Genomic DNA, 23084 nt, shown 5'->3' on the forward strand with positions numbered 1-23084 from the left:
CCTATGGCGCTGACAACTCCCAGTTCTCAGCTGTGCTGTGACTACGAGGCCCACTTTCTCTCCTCTGCAAAGTTCTTCGAGCAACCACTGTATTTTCTGGGATTCAGGCCCTTGTTGATTGTGACTATTTTTGCCTAAATATCTATGCATTTAAAGAGCTTGTGGTTGTTACTTGTACACAGGTGTTGTTTATTATGTGCTGCCACTACCTGGCTAGAGAATTTGGCAATTGCTTAATTTTTTTGTGTGCTTAGCAGGTCAAAAGTCTAAAGACTTACTACACCCATTCATTTATGGAGCACGAGCTCTGGACTGCAAGAGAGCAATAGATCTGGTTATTCTCAGACTTATTTTCACTGACTAAATATGAAATTTCATTCTTCCTCTCCCTTATTTTCCTCATATAAAGCCAACTAATGGACCTTGGCCGAAAGATCAAACTAATTTACCATCCGAGAGTGAAATCCAACATCTGCTTTCTTTGGGTAGAACAACATAGTTAATTTTTTTAAAGGGGATGCTATGTAAAATGTATACTTTTAATCCTAACATCATTTTCAGGTATAAGTATGTTATGTAATAGCAAGTAAGAGCTTGGCTTTAAAAATAAATCTTTCAAAATGCAAATTGAGTTGTCAAATTCTCATGCCTTTTAGTTAAATTAGTCACTACTGCCATTTCTGGAAATTTGTGGCTCTGAATTTCTCATAGACCCTAGACTCTTACCATTTTGGCAAAACATAATCATTTTGCCTCTATATCCTCACTTCCCAACCATAGAATCAAAATGCAGTTCTGGAAAATAATTTGTTGATACTTATTATTTAGTAATGTTACTGTTCTGTTCCAGAAGTTTATTAGCATTTAAAGCACTGTGCTTGAAACACCTTTACACTCAGTGATCATTAAGGCATAATGAACTAAGTATCAGGGGACCTCTGAATGATGCTGGTATAATATTCCCTGGAAGAGCTGAAAAGCTCCTGCCCTTTGCTGACACTGGCCATCATGGAAACTTCAGGTAAATACCTGTAGGTAGGACTGGTTCCCTACAGTCTGGCTGCAGGCACTAAATTGTTGTTTAAGGACTGCATGTGGTGTGGCCTGTCCACATTGTAATGATGACAAGATTACTGGGAACTAGATAAGCACAACCAAAGAAGACCACTTAGTTTTGTTTTGCCTACTGACATCGTAAGTATTCAGAATGTCATTTATATTACACACACACACACACACACACACACACACGTCATATCGAATGCAAAATGAAAATGAAGAAAGCAGGTCATTCCAACACTTTTTATTTGAGTGTGAAACCATTCATATCTTGCACAACTGTACAGATAAAACTATTTCCATTTTAGCTGTAGACATGATTATCACACTGAGTGGTGTGATCAAAGATTTTATTTACAGAACAATTGCTAAAACATCCGATGTCATATTTCATTTATTTCTTACCCATAGGGTAATAGGTCCACCATAATTTCTTGGTGTTTTTTATAATACAGAAAGAAAACCTATGTTAATCTCTAACAAACCTCACAAATTGCTACAGATCTGACAGAAAAATGCCTACGAAAAAATTTTCCAAAAGTACAATACATTTTTATTTCCACACATACACAGTATAGTATAGGCTCAAAGGCACAGCTTTGAATTTTTTTTTCTATCAAAGTGTCGGAAATTATTATTATAGTCTTATGAAGGAACCATGGAAATCATTTTCACACTTGGTGCTTGGCAAGTTAAAAGTTTGGTCCATTCAGTTTCACAAAGTTAATACAGCAGAGCTGAGTATGATACTCAATGCCACAGATCCACATTCTCACAGAACTTTAAAAACCCCTCTCCTGCCTTTTGCTGACACTAGCCATTGTGCAAACTTAGGACAAATGCTTGCATGTAGAGAACCAGTCCCCTACAAACCTCAATCAACTTAAGGCATACAGAACAGGCCTCTTCCTTCCCTCTAAACAGTGCTTACTTTCCAAGACAATGCAAGTACTGGGACAGACGTGAGTGTAACAGGGAATCTAGAGTTTCCAGACACCTCCATTTAGTCCTGGTGCTCCAGGAAGCAGTGATGACACCACCGGGAAGAAGGGATTCTTAGGACATATCTGAGGGCTGTTTGTTGTACAGTAAGGTGACAGCCAGATGGAAAGGTGAATGCTCTTGGTAAATTATGTGCCCATCCAAGAGCATAAACCAGATTGTGTCTCTAGTATCCATCCTTCAAGACTAAAGAGCTTTTGTCAACAGGAAAATAAGTAGTTTACTGGGAGTGGTTGCCAACATAAAGCGAAGTCATGGAACAGAGGGAAAAGGCACAGGCTGGCCTGCCCGAGATAGTGCTCTACACAAACAGTCAAGTCTGGCTTGGCTACAGGAACCCAATCTCACCGACTTTTAGTGAGTCCCATTTCTGAGCTAAAGTTTATTCATCCCACACTGAATCCCTGCCTCATGTTCATTAGGAAAGTGGATGCCTAGGAATAGTCCAGAGTTATGATGTATTGAGATAAAGTTTTCTGGGGGGTGGGTGTTGGGTTTATTATTATTATTAATAATTATTATTAATATTAAATATGGATTCCTATGAAAGCAGTCACTTAGCCCATCCTGTGGAGGCCTCTCCGTTGATGTAAGCAAAGCCAGGAAAGTGTTGCATGTGCTCATACTCAGAATTCCTGCGCGTGGTCAGGGGTGTGTACATGTCACTAGAGTTTCCATACCTTGTGGAATGCACAGACGGGCTTGTGTAGCACGTGTTGGCTGTGGGCACCTCTGGCCATCGGGGGGTGACTGGGGTAGGATGCAGTCTGGGAGTACTGCTCATCAAACAAGGTTCCATCCGGGAAGTGGGGCTATTAAAAGGGTACTTGTTGAGGGGAAAGAAATTCCACAAAGTTAAAATTAGCTTCAAGTTGTACATACACAATATCAGTCATGTTCACAGTTTGTTTTAAGTTAAATTTCTTAAGATGCTGTTCATGAAAGTTGATGGGAAGTAATCAGTGAAATCCTGAAAGACTGACTCTTGCTCTAGGAAGTATCCAACATGAGAAATGCAAAGGATTTCATAGCCAGAGCTGGGCCGATAGTCACTTAACCAATAATACGGACTTTGTACTCTTAATCTGCAATATTTTGGGAAGTCAAACCCAAAAGAAGGAATAACCCTCCTGGGAATACAGGAGTGTGTGTGTGTGTGTGTGTGTGTGTGTGTGTGTGTGTGTACAGGAGTAACAGCACGTCCAAATGGGTATGGACGTATGGATGGATGGTTTTGAGCTTTGTCGTTTTATCATTTATGGAGATGTGATAGGTCCCACTCCATCAACCCAAGAGAACAATACTGCCAAGAAAAACACGACATCATTAAAAATAGCATTTTACAGTTGAATTCAATTATGAACTGCAGCCTAAAAGCAGGCTTTTGAAGCGGAAGCAAGTCAACAGCTTCAAAGGTTATTATTAGTGCCTATCATTTAGAGAACATCTCTCTTTGGTTCACGTTCACTGAAGTCCTAGAAGATATACAAGCAGGAAATGGTAAATTATTGGGTTTGGTGTGAATGTGGAAGAAGGAGTCAAGATAAGCCAACTGGGAGGGGAGGGGGTGCTTTTGTGCAGGTCAGGAAAACAGGTGTTAACAGCTATAAGAAGAGGGGAAGCAGTTCTAGAAAGAACTGGGAATAAGAGGAGTGCCCCTGAAGTGCTGCTGCTTTTACATTCTTTTCCGTTTCCAAGACAGCTATGCAAATAAGCCTCTTTTAGTACAATCAGAGGGGAGGAAGGGGAGGAGCTCTGGGCTCCCTTTGCGAGTTCCCAGTTTGCAGGCCCGTCAACACAAAGATTTCCTTGCTGTGCTAAGGGCCACCCCAACCTAAGCAGGAGCCAGTCGGTAAGGATGGCAAGGGCAGCGAGTAGGGAGAGAGTCTACGTGCAAATGTACGAATTCTTCTGCTCCCCATCTGTCTTCCCTGACAGTTGGAGAGTGGAGCCCCGAGGGATTAAGTGGGAGGCTGCCTCCTGTGAGGGAGACAGACAGGCTGAAGCCTAGACAGCCAGGAGAAGGGGTTCTGACAACAATGGCTGCTCCCTGTAGTTAAGGGGGCCAAAGGGAACTCTTCTGCCTTGTTGAGTGGGAGCCCGGGGTGGGGGGGCGGGGGGCAGCAGGGGAAGGCTGTTAGGCCCAAAGCATGCAAAGAGAACCAGCCATTCACAGGTCAAGGAGGGCGGCTCCAGGTTCTCGTAGTGAGGGTTTCGTCCTACATAGCGCAGACAGCATGCCTTACACAGTCAAAAGAACAGGTAGGAAAGAGGGAGAAGGGCTTAGGTGGTATCTGGGAGCTCGGGGGAGAAGGCACTGAGGCTGTCGCCAAGGAGACCAGGGACAGCATAGGGAGGCTTTCATAATCCCCGGAGCAGCTGTGTGTGTGGCAGCCGCGGTGGACCCGCAGGCCCGAGCAGTGGGATTCTAGCCCAGGGCCGTAATAAGACTGGGCCCTGCCCAAGATTACGAGATCCCAGCTATTAAACAGGTAATACTAAGAAGCATTACTATAAAGTGGTCTCTAATTTTTTCCAAAAGTTTGCTTCCCCGTCCCGATAGTCTTTCAAGTAATGTCCCCGGATGCATGTCCCCTCGCTGGCACAGAAGCCTCCTCTCTGGTCCTCTGGCATGCCAAGCTGGTTCCCATCTCAGAGAATTTTGTCCCACCTGCCCCCTCTACCTAGAACACGTCTTTCCCACCCCTACCCCCAGGCTCCTTCTGTGCTTGCCTTTTCATCATTCTTCAGACCTCAGCTCAAATGTCACCTCTTCAGAGAGACTCTTCTGGGCATCCCATCTCTCCAAGCTAAGTGCCCCACCCCCCACCTCTCAGGTCAGGATCTTAGCATCCTGCTTGCTAGCTGTCTCTTTCCACTGGCTTATATGCCTAAGCTCCTGGTGGGGCTCTGTCACGTTCTCTATCACACTCCCAGCATCTGGAATGATGTCTGACGCCTGGCAGGTGCTACATAACTATCTGGTGAATGAACACTAGGATGTCACCACTAGAAAGAACGTTAGGGATCATATAACCCAACCCCATCTTGTACAGATGAGAAAACCAGGATCCATGAAGTGAGGCGCCACACGGCAAACCAGTGGAAGAGCTGGCAGAAAAGCCCGTCCTGGGCTGGTACTTCCCCCCACATCAATCTGGCCCAAACGAGGCATGACCCACCACAACTGAACTGCAGAGAATTCAGAGAGGAAGACACTCCTTTTATGAAACACAGCCTGTTGGACTTGAATCTCTCTATCACTCTTCCTTTAAGCTCCCTCCTCCCCTACGGGCCACAGGGTCTTACAACTCTGACCAGGCCTCAGCTTGATGCTTCTGACAGAGTCCTACTTGCCTGGCTTGTGTAGGTACCATGTCACCGTGTGGACTTGGAGCCTCCTCCCATAGAAGCCAAGAGAGTGGGGCTTTTGTGCCCAGCCAAGGACCCTAGATGCAGCTGTGCCCAGGGGGTTGTGTCACAGACTCAAAAGAGTAATTGCCTGGACATGAGACTGGCTCAAAATATCTCCCATGCGACAATAAAATTCTGTTACCACAGAATCCGGCCTGGAAAATTCTGTCCCGTTAGGTCAGCTAATTGCAAATGAGTCAGTGACTCGTCTTCCCCGTGGTGAAGAGACCATTGAGAGCTGAGGGGCTGGAGTGCCCGCCACCTGGCCTGGCCATTAAAGCCACCAGTGAGGCCTCACCTTTCACACTTCACATTCGGGTTCACGAGGGCTCCTCGGGCATGCTGGGCACAAACCCTGGGGTCCAGAGAGCTCTGCCCAGGATAAAGGCGCTTTTTGTTGAGGGCCTCTAACCGGAAGTTAGCCTTTTCTAGGTCAAATCCCACACTGTTGCTACGGATGTGAAAATGGAGGTGAGTCACCAGTCCCCACCCTGTGAGAGGTGTGCGAGGGCTGCACGTGTGTGCGGGTGTGCACGCGTGGGCAAAGGTTCCCTCAAGGGGCTGTGACGTGAGCCCATCTCAGCTGAGACTGACCCCAGGCCTCTCTGGAACCACATTAGGAAGGGCTATTTTGAGAAGCGACTCCTCACACCAAGGGCTGACTTTCCTGCACATGGAGAGGGAAGAATGAGCCCTTTATCCCTGACCCTCGCCAAACGCGCTGCTCCTTGAGCACGGGTGAGGGCTGCCCCCGACTGGAAGCACAAACTGTTTTCCTGTGAAAGGCGGCTCTCCCCGCCCCAAGTTCTGCCCACGGGTACCCGCCGCCCAGGGCAGAGATCCCCCACGTCGGTGCCAGACAGTCCACAGCTGCTGTGCTTTTCGGGTCAGGATTAATTGAGTGAATATGAATGTGGAACACGTAGCGCGTCCACATAGTATGTTTTCAAAACGTGGTAACTATTATGAATATTCTTCTTCCTCAAGTCATAGGATCGTGGTCCTCTAATGAAAGGAAGAGCCTTAGTGACGGACGATCTGGTTCTACCTCTCATTTCACAGGTGAGGAGACTGAGGTCAGAGAGGGGAAATGATCTGCTTACTCCCAGAGTAAGGATCCATTCATCTCTTCACTCACTGACGAGGATTAACTGAGGACTCACCAAGCGTCCTGGGAGTATAATGGTCAGATAAAAAAGGACCTGGTCCCTGCCTTCACAGAGCTAGGTTAGTTGAGGGAGGCAGAGATTAATTCTATAATTACAAAGACATAGTAACTGTGGTGTCACAAAGGGTAAGGATGAAGATGTACACAAATAGAGTATGAGCTAGGCCCTGTTCTCACCTTATTAACTCACTCAACCCTCACAACAACCCTATGAAATAGGTACTAGAATTATCCCCATTTTTCAGATGAGGAGAGTGAGGCACAGAGCTGATCAGAGGCAGAGCTGAGATTTGAACTCAGGAAGCCTGGCTCTATGGTCAGAGATTTTATACCACTATGGTGGACTGTTTTTATTCCCTTAGGCCCAGGAGCCTGTTCCAAAGTGGAGCGCGCTAAGCAAACTCTGTAGCAGTCACTGCGCCACTGAGGTCAAGGACCCACTGGCCCTGGGCTGGTCCTCTGGAGATGCTGTGAGAGCTGTGTGACTGGCTGGCAAGGCCGGGCCTCAGTCATACAGATGAGCAATGAGGAAAAACTTTCTGGTCCACTCTAAGTGCCTTTCTAGCCAATTTGCTTCTGGTTGATCAAATGGCTTTTGAGCTCAAGGGCCCAGTTCACATTCATGGCTGCTGACAGGGTAGAGGTTCCATGAATGTGTGTTGAATGAGGCTCAGAAATACTTTGTGGCCGTGTGTTTGGTCTGGCTTGTCTTCTCTTTCTGGTTGGGCATGAGAATGGGGAACCTGGGAAGGGGCAGCTGATACTATCCCTTGTTCACTTACCTTGATGTGGACAAGTTCAGCATAGCAGCAAGAAGGGTGTTTTTCTGAAATAATTCAAACCTTACCCTGTGCAACCTCATTCATCTGGACTCACTAATTGAGAAATTATGAGAATTCAAGCCGGACTGGAGGTTTACCTTTGTAATACCCATGAAGAAAGCATATCTTATGCAAATGAGTAGTATAAGCAAGGGCACACAATGTCCTATTTCAAAAAAAAAATGACTTCATGTTATTTCGTGTATATGGATGCTGGGATACCTGTGATTACTTCACAGAGGTGTATTGATTCTTTAAGGCAAACCTGGTAGGCATTTATTTGCACAAGTTAGTTTCTTGTGCTAATGACCAATTGCATTCTATAACCATGTTCTACAGTTGTGATTTTTCTTCAATTCAGACTAATCTTTTCCCCACTGAGTCTGATGTAATGAAGTGTGATATTTGGTACTCAGGATTGGAACGGCTTGACTTCTGCTCTGGAAAGCTAAAACTAATTAGCCCTGCAGTGGATTTTCTCCTATGTGCTCAACCTTAAACCAAAGTACCAGGAACGGAAAGAAATACAGTATCTTGGGTGTGTGATTCTTCTCTTTGGGAACTTGAAACTTATTAAGAATAGCTGCAGTAACCTCTTGAATTTACCTCCCACCCTCCAAAACACACATAGCATAGTGTTCAGTGCCATGGGCTTGGGGCTGAGCTTTGGAGAATTTGCCTTTGAGTCTGCTTTGTCATTTTGGATGCATGACCTGGGGCAAATTACCTTCTGAGGTTTTCCTCACCTTTAAAACCTGGGGAAAATGCCTTCTTCCTGAGGTTGCTCTGAGAATTAAGTGAGCCCATGTATTTGAAAGTGCCTAAAACACTGCTTGATACATAAATGTTTAAGAAAAACAAAACGAAGGATTCTCTGTCTTTAGACAGTACCTTCCCCAGGGGAAGCACTGATCTCACCCATCAACCTGGGCAGGGATGTTATATAACTAACGTCTCCCCACCCCACTTTATAAACAGAGACAAAGGCACTGACCGTAAAGTGCAGAGCGTGAGCATGTGGTGGGGGTCGGAGGTTGTGAAAGGACCTTGCCTAAGAGCCAAAGGGCAAGGTGGTGAAGAGGCTGCAGGACCCTGTCACCTGCCACACCTAGTCTGGGTTCAGAGGGCTCCTTCCTGGGCATTCATTTATTCCTCAGCCCTTCGATTAGGACCAGCGATTAAATGGCTGCTCCAGCTGGGGATCCTTGTGGTTTCCAGAGTGGATGCTGAGACCTGTTTTTGATCACCAGGGCCTGCTTGGGCCTTTTGGAGCCCTCAGCTTCTTTTTATAGCAAAAGGCTTTAGAAATAATACCCCAGAAAAACCAGGTCCAGAAATTTCATGAGGAGGAATGAGAGAGTGAAGAAAGAACGAAGATAATGCCAGGAGCTGTGCCTTGGGATTTGAGCTTATCTCACCAGTGTCTCCTGCTGGAGCTGAAGCTCTCCCACAGCAGACATGCTTCCATCTCATTCTCCCTGTATTCTCAGAGGCTAGAGCAGTGCTTGCCACATAGTAGGCACTCGACAATCATGGGGGAATGAATGAATGAATGAATGAATGGGCTGCTTAGACTGTGTGTGACCCAGTCCATGGCAACAGCTCTAAGTCATTTAGGGGGTCACCGTGGGGAGCACAGACTCTGCTCCCAAGAGAAGCAGTACCTAGGGGATGGGCATGTCTGTGTGACGCAGTTAGAGACCTATAATGAACGCCCCAGGTGATGATTTAGAGGAATGAACTTCTTGGCTTGTCTGGGGATTATACCAGGGCTCCCCCTGGTACTGTGGATGGAAATCAAAACAGATGCCTGTTTGCCCCAAGTGCCCATGTATTGTGGATACACTCTGCTGGGTGCCCTCCCTGGGAGGCAGGGCTGTGCTGACAGCTGATGTAATTGCAGCCTCCACCCCAGCTCACGTCCTGCCACCTCCATTCTAGACTCCTACAAGCACTTCCTGGCTGTGCTCCCTGCTCTGCCAGTCCTCTCTCTGCTTCGTCGTCCTGTGAGTGCTGCAAGAGCTCTTTCCTAAGCATAGCTTTATCTTGCCTCCCAAACCTACCACAGCTCCCAGCCCTGCCTGCCACACACCACAGTTGTTTATGCTGACCCACCTGTGGTTCACTCCTCTGTTCAATAAACAGTGAATGCCCTCTGTGAGTGGTGACAGAAGCTAGTCCTTAAGAGCCTGGACAGCCAGGGTCATACTGCCCAGGTTCAAGTCCTCAAGCAAGTTCCTCTCACTTCCTTTCTGCAAGGGTTACCATGGCGGTGTGGAAAGTGCTCAGCACAGGACATCATTCAGCAAAATTTAGCTGTTCTTTTTGATGGGTGCTGTGACCCAGGAATCCTAGACTTAATTTCTGCCTTCAAGGAGCTCTGGGGTCTCCTGTGGGTGTCAGGAAGTCGGTGATGAGAAGTATACCAACAGAAGAAAGCCCAATGCACTATGTGAGTACAAGGAGTGGCACCTAAGATGGTCCTAGAGTAAGGACGAGGGCAGTGTCAGCAAGTGCCACACAGACAGTGGGATGCTTGTCCTGAACAACAAGCAGAAGCGGTTGAGGAAGAGAATCCCAGCCCAAGGCAACAATATCTGTGAAGACCTGGGGGAACTGCACGTGGGCTGGCAAGGCTAGGGCAAAGGTGGGGTATGGCTGGTAGGCCAGAAAGGCAGGCAGAGCCCAGATGATCATGACTCTTGAGAGATGTGCTAAGGAATTGAACTCGAATCTGAAAATGATGGCATGCAAAAGAGGGAGAGTCTTATTATGGCCTGTTGGGTTTTTTATCCAAAAGATTCCTCCAGCTGCGATATTGGGGATGGACCAGAGATGGGGCAAGTTTAGGGACATGGAAACGAATGGGAAGACTTCTGTCATCATCCAGGTTGGATAAAGACCTGATCTGAGGCAAGGACAGTGAGGGTACAGAGAAACCAAGGATGCAGAATTGGATGGAACTGGTGACCAGTTGTGTTTGGGGCCAGTGCACAGGAACACGTCTGAGACAAGTAGAATGCCCAACGCTGGTGTGACAGGTGCAGCCACCATCCCCATTCACCAAGGCCACAGAGGAGCAGTGTCAGACAGTGAAGAGCCAAAGGCCTGAGAATGGTCTGATAAGCATCCATTTCAGGAGGACTCTTCTGGTAAGATTGTGTGTGTGGGCTGGACTGAAAAGGAACATACGTGAAACCAAGAGACCAGTTAGGATGATGCTGAGATGACAGTCCTGACAGGACTTGATGAGGGTCTGACTGCACCAGGAGGGGGTGATAGGAGAGGACACAAAGATCCAGTCTGAGGGAGGCAGCCTGAAAAAAGGGGAACAGACGTGGCAGCTGATTGGCTCCTGGGAGAGAAGCCAAAGGGAGGACAGAACTAAAGACACGTGGTCGGCACCCACGTATGTGAAAGCAAGGAGGGGTGAACGCTGCTGAGCACCCAGCGTGGGCAGCCACTGGAGGGAAGAGATGGCACTGAGGAAAAGACCGTCCTTTCCTTGGAGGCACATGGGCTGCACACACAGTATCCAGAAGGTGCTTATTAATCGTGTTAAACTGACTAGACCTGATACCAAGCACACCAAGGCCCGGGCAACAAGCAGGGCCACCGACTCACCTGTGCAGAGCTCCTGTGGTATGGGGAGTAGTGGAGCGGTCCCGAGATGGCGGTGTCGTGCGGGAGGGCCGGGTACTGGCTCTGCATTGGGGGAGGATGCTGGTTGCCATAGCTCCCATAGTTATAGCTGCCCGTGTATCTAAAACGCATTAGGCACATTGAATATCGTGAGAACACATCAGTTTGACACCTTTAAAAATCAACCTCATACACTTCTTTTCCTTTTTGTTGTTCCTTTTTTCTTCTTTTTCTTTTCAAATTTTCTTCTTCTTTTTGTTTCCTACCATCTCCACTCTGCAGCTTTGTTGTGATAGTTTTAAACTCCCAGGTGGGTTTTCCTTCTCCCCACAGCATACCTCCCTCACCAACTGGCGAGTGTGCAGGGAATGAAAACCAGCCCCGAGCAAAACATCATTAGTGACAGAAACCTCATCTTCTGTTGTGGTAAAAAGCCCCATATTATAGCCTGAAGTCAAATAGGAAAAAAGAAGAAATTACTTTGGGACTTATGTTTTTGTATCGTTCAGGCCTCTGCTTCCCCATCTAGGGGAAGAACGCAGTGTGTTTCTGTGAGCTCTCTCCGGGGGGGGGAAGACACCATGGCCAACCAGGCATCAGCCTCCGGTTCTAAGCCTGGCTCCACCACTTCCCAGCTGTGGAACCTTGGACGGCTCGCATTCTTGTTTCTCACATCTGTAAAAGTGCTGCACGTGGTTACTCTGAGGCTCATGTATCTGAAGACACTTTATAAAATAGAAAGTCTTGTGGAAACATAGGATACTATACTATCACCACTATCCTTCTTAATAACATCTTTACAGCAAAGATGCTGACATGTGACCATGTGGGTGTCTAGTCTGCCATTTCTGCAGAATTGAAAGCTCTCTGAAACAATTTCAAAGTCGATTTTAAATGTGTGGGGAAATACTCTTAAGAGGCCCCGTGAGAAAACGATGGCTGCCCCCCTGACCGGTCAGGAGCACCCGAGCCTACGGAATTAACTCCAAGTACCTCCACAGCCAGGCTTCGGGCTACCACGTGGAAGGGACCTGAGTGGTCGTCCTCCGCTCCCCCCTGTGCCCCCACAGCTGGTCCCCCTGTGCCCCCACAGCTGGTCTGCTGGAACCTGGCTTGTGAGGCTCACTGCACCCGTCTGGCAGAGTCTCGCCCTCTTGAGAAGAAGGGCCCTTTTAAACATCACACACGTTTTTCAGATCACTGCACATCAGACACTGTGTGAAGAGTGCCTTTTAATAAAGACAACGCAAAATGGCGAAAAGCTGCTGTGACTCAGTTTACCCTTTTAAATAGATTTGTAGCTTATTCACCACAGTAACATCACTACGGACATGAGGAAGAAATATGGGCGAAACAAATGAGTTATTTACTCAGGGTCCAGAGCACCACTGGAACCCAGAGCAACTCCCGGAACTCCACAAGTAACTGCTGCCCTCCAGGGACTCCTGGCCTCGGGGCGGAGGGGGAACGCCATCCTCCGGTCCAGTTACAAGAGACTCGGACCCACCATGAAGCTGTTTGTTATCAGGAGCCGCCCAGGGGAGCTGCTGAGAGGGAGTTTTCAGTGTTCCTTCCTGAAGGAGGCAGACAGAGGCTCGGTCAGCCTCGCCCTTAGCAGCTGTGTGGCCTTGGGGAACTGGACTTAGTCTAGCCTTAACTTCCTCATCTGTCAAGCAGGGTGACCCGCCTACCTCAGCTGGTTGTTGCGGGGACTGCGAGAGACAGTTGCACAGGGTGTGGGGCAGAGCATACTGAGAACTGAACAAAGGGCACGTCCTTCCTGTCCTCTGAGAAAACTACTGCTGAGTAAACCCTGCCCTTTCTAATCAAACTTAAAAGTAAGGCAATATCCCAGGAAAGTTACCTACCCGTGCTCCTCTCTGTGGGGATAAACTGGTATCCTGTGTGTGACCGAGGAGGAAGGCACATGCGTGCTCCTCATGCAGGGCAGCTGTTGGGAGTTTTCGGCTGGGGACCCCGCTGCCGTTGTCACTGTGTATGTTAGAGACCATGTGTATGACTGCATTGCTCCTGCAGAGACAAACGAGGACGCATCAGTCACTGACAGTTCTCATACCCCCAGTTCTTCCTTAGAACACTAGCGGCTTCCCATTGCTCTTCAGCTGAAAGCCAAAATCTTTATAAAACATGTGTCTTGGTTCTTGCTGATCTCACCAGAAGCATCCCCTTCCCCCTGCCTTTGTACTGTCTGATCCAGCCACAATAGCTTTCTTTCATGTTATACAGAGTACCATGATTCCCAGCACCACAGGGCCTTTGCACATGCTGTTTCTGCTGCCTGGAACCCTCAGTTTTCCTTTAGTACCCAACTGTTCTTCATATTTCAATACAAAGAAGCTGTCTCTCAATCCCAGACTAAGCCAAATCCCATGCTGCATGGTGGTACCTACAACAATTTGTAGTCTTACACCCATTAATGAATGTGATTGAATTAATGCCTAATTCCCCCCATCAGACAGTAAGCTCCACGAGGGTAGGGGCCTTGTCTGCTTTGCCCACCACTGGGTCCCTGGTGCTCAGCACAGAGACTGGTGGCCAAAAGATGTTCAATAAAGATTTTAAAAGGAAGAAGAGAGAAAGGGAAAACAGGAAGAAAGAAAAAGAGGGAGGGAAGGAGAGAGGACCAAAGAAAGCTCAGGGCGACGTAGCTCAGATGGGCTCCCTGAATAACTTCTCCACACTCAACTCAACACTCAACTCAACAGGTGTTAAGGATCCAAGAAACTGCTTTAAGCAAAAACGTAAGTAGATTATTGGGCTCTGCCTGCCCAGGTCTTTGTGAAGATTATTAGACAGTGACCTTAACGTGACCTATTCCATACATATTATTAATTCCACTGATTTGCTTTTTAATGGGATACCTTGAAAGTGCTAGGGACTGGGAAAAAAAAAACTGACAAAATTTAAAACCTTCAAGAGGCTTAGAAACTTTATGAGCTAGTTAGAATAAAAAAGGGTAATTTAAGAAATCACTAGTGATAATAAACTCATCAACTTAATTTCTGATAAATTTAGAATGCTGATGTAATAGAAATGATTACACCTATGTTAAAAGGCAGCAGCAGGAGGATTCAGCACCTCCTTGTAGGCAATGGAAGACCGAAGAACTCGTTAAGGGAGGTAATTTTTAAGGTGAAGTAAAAGAGAAAACTTTGGTCCTCCAATCCTGCACTTTCTGCAGCAGACCATTTTGTCTTGAGATTCCTCTGGGAAGAGAAAGGAAAAGTTTTCATTTAAAAGTGGAACTCCACCATAATGTCTCTTTGCTCTGGGTGCTAGCTCTGCCATGCACTGGCTGTAAGATGTTGAGCCAGCCTCTTAAATTTCATCTGCCTTTCTTCTGTCATCTGCAAAATAGGGATAATTACACCTATCTGTACGACTGTTGTGAAAATTAACTGAGATAATATATGTGAAAGAGCCTGACACGTGGTAGGCTTTTAACGATATTCAGGCACTCATTATGAATTCAGGTATTCTTATATCAGACTCTCTTAAAGTAGAAATTTCTTTATTTCCCATTTTTCCAAGGAAGAAAGACAAGTTTCTTGGGTCAGAGTCTGTCACCAGGGGTGAAACGTTTGAATAGCAACAGTGATTTAACTAATTACAGCAAACTTCTAAACCCATGTTTTTCTGCAGAATCACAAATATCCTTATCCACCAGTATGGCTAAAAGTACCCCTTCCTGGTTTGGACATCCACACCATATGTCCCCCGCAAAGATAATGACTTTCGCAGGCTGTGTGCTAGGTGTCGTTTATAATAAATGCAAAAAGACTGAAGGAAAAAAAAAACCCAAATGATCATGTCTCAGATGACTGGATTATACACGACTGCTCTCCTCTATATTTTGAACTTTATATGAAATTATATAACTGTTGAAATTATTTTAAATACTTTTTATTAAAACAGGTTATTACTGAGGATGGTTTTAATATTTTTTTCTTCATTTTGTTTATCTGTATTTTTCTGTAAAGAATGTGTATTGCCTCTGTGAAAAGAAAAACATTATTAAAATATATTTAACAAATTTCACAATTAGAAATGGAATTGGAGAGGGTGGGAAGTTTGGGAAAACAATGAACCAGCCACAGCAAGCAAGTAATTAACCCTTCAGGCCCCTGGGACCTCAAGAGAGCACCTCGAGGTCAGTGGCTATGTAAAAGGGAAAGCCAAGGAAGCCAAAGGATTTTCTCCCCCCACCCTTGCCCCGCCGCCCCAAGCAGTAGGAAGACACAGTGAGACTAGCCATCACCTGAGAGAATGCAGCAGAAGTTACTTTTGTGTGAGTTCCTGGAGCACAGCAACTGTTCCTTATTCATCTCTGTATCCCCAACAGAGGGTTTGCCAAATAGTAGGTGTTCAGTAAAGTTTTGTTCCATTGAATTTGTTGTTGAAGGAGTAAATGCTGCTAGAAATAGACGTTATCAAACAAAAAGCTAGTGGAACTCTTGGAAAAATGGGCTCCTGGGGTCTGAGAAACAAAACCTCTAAATGGCCATGTGCCAGCAACCTAACAGATCCACTCAGGCAGGCTTAAGCAGATTAACACCTACTGGCTTGGGTGAGAAACCCTCTCTGCCTGGGGAGCAGAAAAGCAACCCCCTTGCATTCCCTTTCCTACAGGTGGGACCTCCAGTGAGAATTGCTGCTTCTTCATTTTTAAGAAAACTAATAAAAGAAAATCTGTGCAGTTAACAGTTTGTGCTTAATTTTTAAGACGGCTCTAATGCTTTTTATTTGTTGGTAAAACAATAACAAACCTTCCCTGTTTGTCTAATTCCCCTATCTTTCGCTTACTCTCCCCTCCCCATTCCCTCATGTCTAATTAAAAGTCTGAGAATAGTGGTGAAAGTTCCTGATGTTTGAGAATCCTCTAAAGATCCTATATAGGATTTGAGAATCCTATAAAGTTGTTTTCCATGTTATAGTATTGAAACTGCTAGAGAGGAAGATTTTCTTTCCTTCCCATCCCCAACTGAACATTTTTCTTCCCTGAGTTTTTTTATTTTTCTTTCTTTTTTCTTGAAAGGGGGTGCTTAGAAAGGGGGTGCCTCAGGACAGGGAGGATGCTTAGAATATAATAGGCAATCAGCAATGATTTGTTCAATCAATGAATGAATGACCATCCAACATAAACCAGGTCTCATTCTAGTTTCTTTTTATATAGACTCTGAATCTTCACAACAATCTTTTGAGGTAAGTAGTATTGCCTCCTTTTTCAGGTGAGAAAATTGAGGCCCAAAACTTGGTCAGGTAAGTGGCAGAGCTGGGACTGAACCCAGACCTGCTCAACTGCATAAGCTTTCCAGAATGACAGTTGCTTCTCAGACTTGCATGTGCATTTGAATCTCTGGAGATCTTGTTAAAATGCAGGTCTGATTCAGTTGGGAGCTTGGGAGCTGAGCCAGTGATTCTGCATGTATAACAAGTGTCTACATGATGACGAGGCTGCTGGCCCAGGGAGCACGTGTGAGTAGCAAGCCTCTAGGAAACACGGCCTTGTATCACACATCATGCACGTTCAGGGCCATTATAGGTCACAAGTTGTGAGACTCTGGTGCAGACTTGTGAACATTTAAACTGCTTCCTAGTCTACCTGGCCATACTCTCCCTTCAGATCTTGCACGAAATCATTTGAATCTTTTCCCCACTAGGATTCTATGAACATCACAGATGTTGCTCAGGTTTGGGACCAACCTAAGCCTTTCTTAGTACCTCCTGAGAAATAAGCTCCTTTAAGTATGTCTGGATTCTAGAGCTGTCCTGCCCTATACAGTAGCCAGTAAAAATTTAAATTAACTAAAACTAAATACAATTAAAAATTAAGTTCCTTAGTTGCACTAACCACATTTCAAGTACTCAGTAGCCCCAAGTGGCTGGTGTCTACTATTTTGGACAGCTCAGATTTAAAAAAAAAAAAAAAAGTTTCCATCATCACAAAAAGTTCTATTTGAACAGCATTGCTTGAGAGTATCTGATTCTAAACAAACATTTCCTGTAACCTTCAAAACTGAGAAGAGAAAGAAGATTTTATATCTACCTCCACCCCCACTGGCTATCTAGTTGTGCTTAAGAAGAATATTTGCTGAAGTTGAAAACCTCATCTGTTTGAGTTACACTTTACCAATAGTTTCATGGCCAAAATCTGACTGACAAAAGTGACCAGGGGCAGCAAATGCATCAGTTCCCAGAGAGATAAGTTGATTCATGACCTGGCTCCTGTTCACCTCTGCAGCTTCCTCTCCTGCAGCCTCTCCCTTGTTTATATGCCTCAGTCAGTCCTCACTATGCCAGGCTCTTTTCTGCATCAAACCTGTACACATGTTGTTCCCCACTATCTAAAATGATTTTTTCTTCTCCCCAATGTTTCTGTGGCTGGTCCCTTATGATCCTCCAGGTCTCAGATAAATGTCACATCCTCAGAGGCCTTCTCTGACCACCACATGAGATGAGCCCCCAGAGCACATATGACCATTTGAAATTATATATTTACCTGGTGCTTTACTTCTGTGTTGACTCTCTTACCTACTAGAATGTAAGTATCATGAGGACAGCAACTGCACCTATGTTTTTCACCCAGGACATGGTGCAGATTGCACACGGAATTACTCTTTGCTGAATGAAGGAACAGATGAATGAATGAGCAAATCCAAAGCTCCCAACACGAAGCCAAGACCTTGGTGGTGTGAAGTCAGGGGCAGATTAAACAATCTATTTTCAATCCCAGCTTATGTTTCCTAATTTCTTTCCTTTAGAGAAAAGGAAGCAGAAGGGATAGAGGAGGAGGAGGAATCCACTGGCAGGGACAACTCTGAGGTTCTGTTAAGTGAGTCACCACAGTGTCCACCATCTCCCACTCACTTTAGCTTCCCTCAGAATAACTGAGCTTTTGTTATTTGGAAAGACTAGGGACCAGTTATCTTTGTTACATCCTCAACTGATGCAGAGAAAATGCAGCTGGGCAGGCCAGATGTTCTACAGTTAGGGCTATTTATGAGGAATTTGTCTTTATTTCTTTAGGCATCCTAGCGTCTCAATGATTTAATTTGCTGGTTTTGTGTTGCAGGGAACCCATGGTGGGAAGCTGAAAACATGAGTTTAATAGTTAACTTTTATTGTCATTGCTGAAGGAGGGAATACTTAAAATGACATCATAAACGAGGTCTTAGAACCCTTCGGTGGCCTGACTTGGACAGAGTGGGATCCTAACATTTTGCTTTAAAAGACATTCAAGAATTTCAGCCCACTGTCATGTTAAGTGGGATGCTCTGTTTGGAACCACCTGCCATGCTCCTGAAGAGGAGAGGCGCCAGTTTTCCTTAAAGAAAGCTAAGGTTTCCGAATCTTGCTGGGCCATGAGGGAGATGACAAGCCCACAACATTAGGGAAAAAAAAGGATAAATGGGCTAGATTCTGCCTTATGAAAATCTGTTGAAATGGAACCCTTTACCCAGTCTCTTCCCATGGCATTGCCATAGACTCTGACATACCCAATCAAAACCGGCCATGCATCAGGTGCAGTCTGGGGTGCTTGATATGCCTTTCCTTTTCCCTCTGACTTTTAAAAACAATTAATACCATCTTAAAACATATTTAGAAGTACATACAGGTATGGACAGAGAACTAGATACAGATGTAGATGGATGGCTGTTTTCCTAGTGAGTCATAACTCATTCTCACACTACTTTGTATTCACTAGTTCTTGTATCAAAGTTTCCCTAAAGGTTATGTGCAATGAATTAATTTTCTCTTTGTGCTCACCAAATAGACATAACACTGTTCTCTTTTTCACAGCTGAAAAATGGGGAAGTGTCTATCAACAGTGAGACACTGATATGTGGAAGAGCTGCAGATACCTGATTGGCCCTGACTCTAAATGACCTAAACCTGATAACACGTGTAACATCTGAGAAATGACATTCAGAGTGATAGAAGCCCAACAAAGTCACTAAATCACATAAAATTTTATTTAAGGTGTTAATAAACTGTTTCAGCCAAGAGGTGTTTTGTTTAATTTTCTCTACTTCTTTATTTCTTGCTTCCTGGTTTGGGTCCTTTTAAAAAAATTGGTTTTGCTTTTTTTTTTTTAATTGTTAACCACTTTAGATATGTCTTGGAAAGTAATGGTGTATAAATCAAGCAATAATTTAAAGATGGAAATAAAAATTAACTGGTCATGAAAACCATATGCTGAGTTAACTTTAAAAAAAAAAAACATGGCAAATGCATTTTATAAGATATATAATTGTTTTCTAATTTACAAAATTATTCAGTAAAAAATTGCACAAATTCCCAAATATAAGAAGCCTATTATAAAAGATTTCCTAATATTCAGGTGTCTATCGTGGATAATTTGTGCTATATATTGTAACAGCTATAAAACCATACATGTTGTTAGGAAATTATGTTTGTGCTTCCTCTAAGACCAGGACCCACAATGCATGCCAAGGTCCAGTCCAATTTAGCAATGGAGTATTTCAAAAGTGGTACTTGAGAAAAATATTACAGATAGTTTTATATAGGATGACATTTTTAATGCCCCCTAGAGATATCTGAGATCAAAGCTGGAATGTGCCAAAATCTTCAAAGGTTACACTCATCTGAAGAGAACCTGTTTCACATTTGTATTTCTAAGAAGCTACTTTTACGACTCCTCAACACATTGCACAGAAATCTCTGAACACATTCACAATATTCCTGTGCCCCCGACTATCACACCTGCCATACCTTGAGGCCCCCAAATTGCTACAAGGAAAGCCAGCAGCAGACTCACTAGCTGGCTGAGAACAATGAAGAGATCTCAGAAATCTTTCCTTCACGCTCCTCCTCCCCCGTATGTCCTTAGGGTCCCCTTGTTTGATCTGTTGCCACACTGGAAGAAAGGTTCCACTCAAATTGTTTCTGCTTCATAATGCAAAACCGTTTCATTTAAATAATTTCCCTGTTTCTTTTGGAAGTAAGGAGGTTATCGCGGACTGACTGACGTGTGTCTGCTGGGTGGTGGTGGAGGTGCGTGCGCAGGACCATTCAGGTAAGGGGCTCCCAGCCGCTCTCATTGCCCTTCCCTCCTGAGTGAGGCAGGAGACCCCCGATTCCAGTCTCCAAAGGACCTCTGAGCAGCTGCAGAGCTGTGAACAGTGCTCAAGTTCTCCTCCCTTTTTATTTTCAGTGAATGACGTCATTCTGTACTTTTCTTCCAGAGCCTTCCAAGCAGGAACTACAACAACCCACTAGGAGAGAAAATGGGAGGGAGGTGGGAGACAGTCAACTTCTTTCTCCTCGAAGGAGAAAACCAAACGCGATTTGAGGTGCATCTATGTAAACAAATGCGTCTATGCTCGCACCTGAATTTCCACAGAGGAGGAGGACTCTCCACCTGTGGGCCCAAGTGAACTCACTGCTCAATTAATGCCAGTTGACAGCCGTGCTTTTTTCCATCACTGCTCTGAAGAACCCAGGCTCCTGAGCTGCCTCTGACAAAGGCCCACTGGGTTTGTTGGCATGTTTCTGGCCCTGGCAATGTGCAAAAGAGGGCAGGAACCTTACAGGCTCTTAAGCAACTGCTCACTCCCTCTCTGAGTAGCTCTGATTCTGGAAACTTCAGTGAAAGGATTAATCAAAAGACTCCTGGGATATATACTTGAAGTTTCCTGAAAATGACTCGCTCTCTCTTGCCTCCAGGCCTTTGCACTCTTACTCCCTCTGCTTGGAATACCTTTTTTCTCACTATTTGGCCCCCGACCAGACCCTCCAAATATAGGTTGGAGGCCCCCGCTCTGTGCTCCCTAACACCTGACCTTTCTCCCGACTCAGCACCCATGACATTATACTGTAACTGCCATCTTGCTCATCAGAATCCTAACCTCTTATGATAAACTCACAGGGGCAGGGACCACGATTCACGTGTTTGTATCACCAGCTTCTGAAGTGTAAGGCTCACAGAAACCACTTGAGAATATTTATTGGATAAATGAATAGATAAACGGATGGATGTGTGAATGAATGGAGAAAGACAGCACCTAAATACGACAATCTCATTCTATTTGATCTTCAAAAATACACAATTTAGTTCCCAGTGTATTCTAATTAGAACTGGGATATAACCAAGCACACATTATGAGAGTCTGGAGGAAGATTCTAACCTGGAGGGTACCCAGCCTGAGAGTCACTGTGGACGTCCATGAGAGGCGAGGAAGGCCTGAACCAGCTAGCAGCCATGGGCTGGGAAGGGAAGGGTGGCCTTGGGAGGTGTGGGGAGGAGAATGCCAGCTGCCTCTCCCTAATCTGTGCCCCCATCCTTGCCTGGGAACCCTATCCTACATTTCCCTACCTCTCTTTGCAGTTACATGAGGCCATGCGACTCAGTCCTCTGATGGAATATAAGTGGAAGTGACACCTGCCACCTTCAGGCCAGGGCTTTTACGAGTGGGTTTTCTTCCTCCAGACCCACTTTCCATTTCCGTCAGCTGGTTGCAGACTTGACAAAGCCCTAAGGCAGTAGTCCTCAAACGAGTCAGCCTCAGAATCACCCGGAGGCTTCTTGAGCAAATGGCTGGGCCCCACCCTAGAGTTTCTGACTCAGCAGGCCCGCAATGGGCTCTGACAAAGAGCATTTCCAGCAAGTTCCCAGGTGATGCTGAGACTGCTGGGCCATGGACCACACTTTGAGAGCCACTGCCCTGTGCATGGTGGAGCCTCATATTGAAGGAACATGTGTTTCCAAATGGTTGTATTAAAGAGAGCCTCCTCTCTGACTGAAACACCCTGCATGAAAAAGATTTCCACTATGTTAACTCCATCCACGTTTGGGTCTATCTGTTACAGCAGCTCAGCCTATCCTAGTTAATAAAGGAGGAGTTAAGGGAGAGGAGAGCAGATTCCCAGATTTGGTACTTGGGTAAATGAGAGAATAGAAGAACAGGTTTAGATGGAAAGATAATGGATGAATTAGCACAGATGTACCAAGCTCTTCACTCCACAGTCTGATCTGTTCATCTGCCCCACCCTCACTCAGGCCGTCTAGCAGAAGGTTGTCTCTGCCTTTGGTTCCTGTGTGCTCACTGCTCTCCCGTTAGCTGAGTCCTTCTCATCTTTGAAGGCTGCCTTTGAGTCTCACCTCTCTCCTGAAGACTCCCCTTCTGCCTGCTGAGGTTCAGGCAGGATGGAAAGGGTCTGCTCCTCCCTCTGAACTCCTATCGCCCTCTTGACTGCAGCCCTCATCTTACAGGCATTCCTAACAGTAAACCCTTCTACCTGGATAGCGGTACACTGTTAACAAAGCACTTTGGCTTTTCTTCCCTCATCTGATCCCTGCAGCAAACGTGAGAAAACCTGGAGGTGCACGCAAACACTCACATGTGCACACACACATGCGCTCTATTTATTATTATATATTAGCTAGCACTTACTGCATATTCCACATACAATCTATCATTGCCACAAGTCCTCAGAGCAAGGGCATTTGCTGAACAACCGAATGAATAAATCTGTTACGACAACTGCTGATTGGGTTGCCTGGGACAAGGAATTGAACCCTTCTCCACCCTTTACTGTTCCTCCTCCATAAAATGGAACAATAGTTACCTTGCAGTGCTACTGTGAACATCAAGTGAAATAATTACGCAAGGGTCCTTCGTACATGGTAAAGCAACATTCAAACATTGGCAACTAGCTATTATTACCTTTGTAATATTTCTTCCATTTTCAAACCTTGCCTTGGCATGCAAGGTCCTGCAGCATGTGACTCCAACTTACCTTTCCAGGCTATGACACTCCTTCATGACCACCTACCTTTTAGCCAGTTTACCATTCCCTGAAAAGGCCCCGTACTTCCTGCCCTGTGCATTTGCACACATTGTCCTCCCCCCAGAGGCCCTTCGGTAATACTCTGGTCAGTTAAAATCAAGTTTCCGCTCACGTCCCCTCCTCTGTGATGTCTCCGACCAGATGCA

At 45.4% G+C, this 23084-nt stretch overlaps 1 protein-coding gene across 3 annotated transcripts in view; it reads right to left on the reverse strand.

Annotated features, from left to right (window-relative positions):
- Positions 1-1143: 1143 nt before the first annotated feature.
- Positions 1144-23084, reverse strand: part of RFX4 (regulatory factor X4) — a 159446-nt gene continuing 137505 nt past the window's right edge. For 2 of the 3 annotated variants that reach the window (XM_057740545.1, XM_057740544.1), the window contains exons 16-18: positions 12975-13137; positions 11089-11227; positions 2526-2887 (exon numbers count right to left, since the gene is read on the reverse strand). In XM_057740545.1, the coding sequence (XP_057596528.1) occupies positions 2615-2887; positions 11089-11227; positions 12975-13137 (575 nt within the window). In that variant the 3' untranslated portion in view covers positions 2526-2614. Of the gene's footprint in view, positions 2888-11088; positions 11228-12974; positions 13138-23084 lie in introns of all 3 variants that reach the window. The other variant, XM_057740546.1, reaches the window with a different exon arrangement.

Source organism: Hippopotamus amphibius, chromosome 7 (genome assembly GCF_030028045.1).
Source record: "Hippopotamus amphibius kiboko isolate mHipAmp2 chromosome 7, mHipAmp2.hap2, whole genome shotgun sequence".
In the NCBI taxonomy this organism is placed as follows: domain Eukaryota; kingdom Metazoa; phylum Chordata; class Mammalia; order Artiodactyla; family Hippopotamidae; genus Hippopotamus; species Hippopotamus amphibius.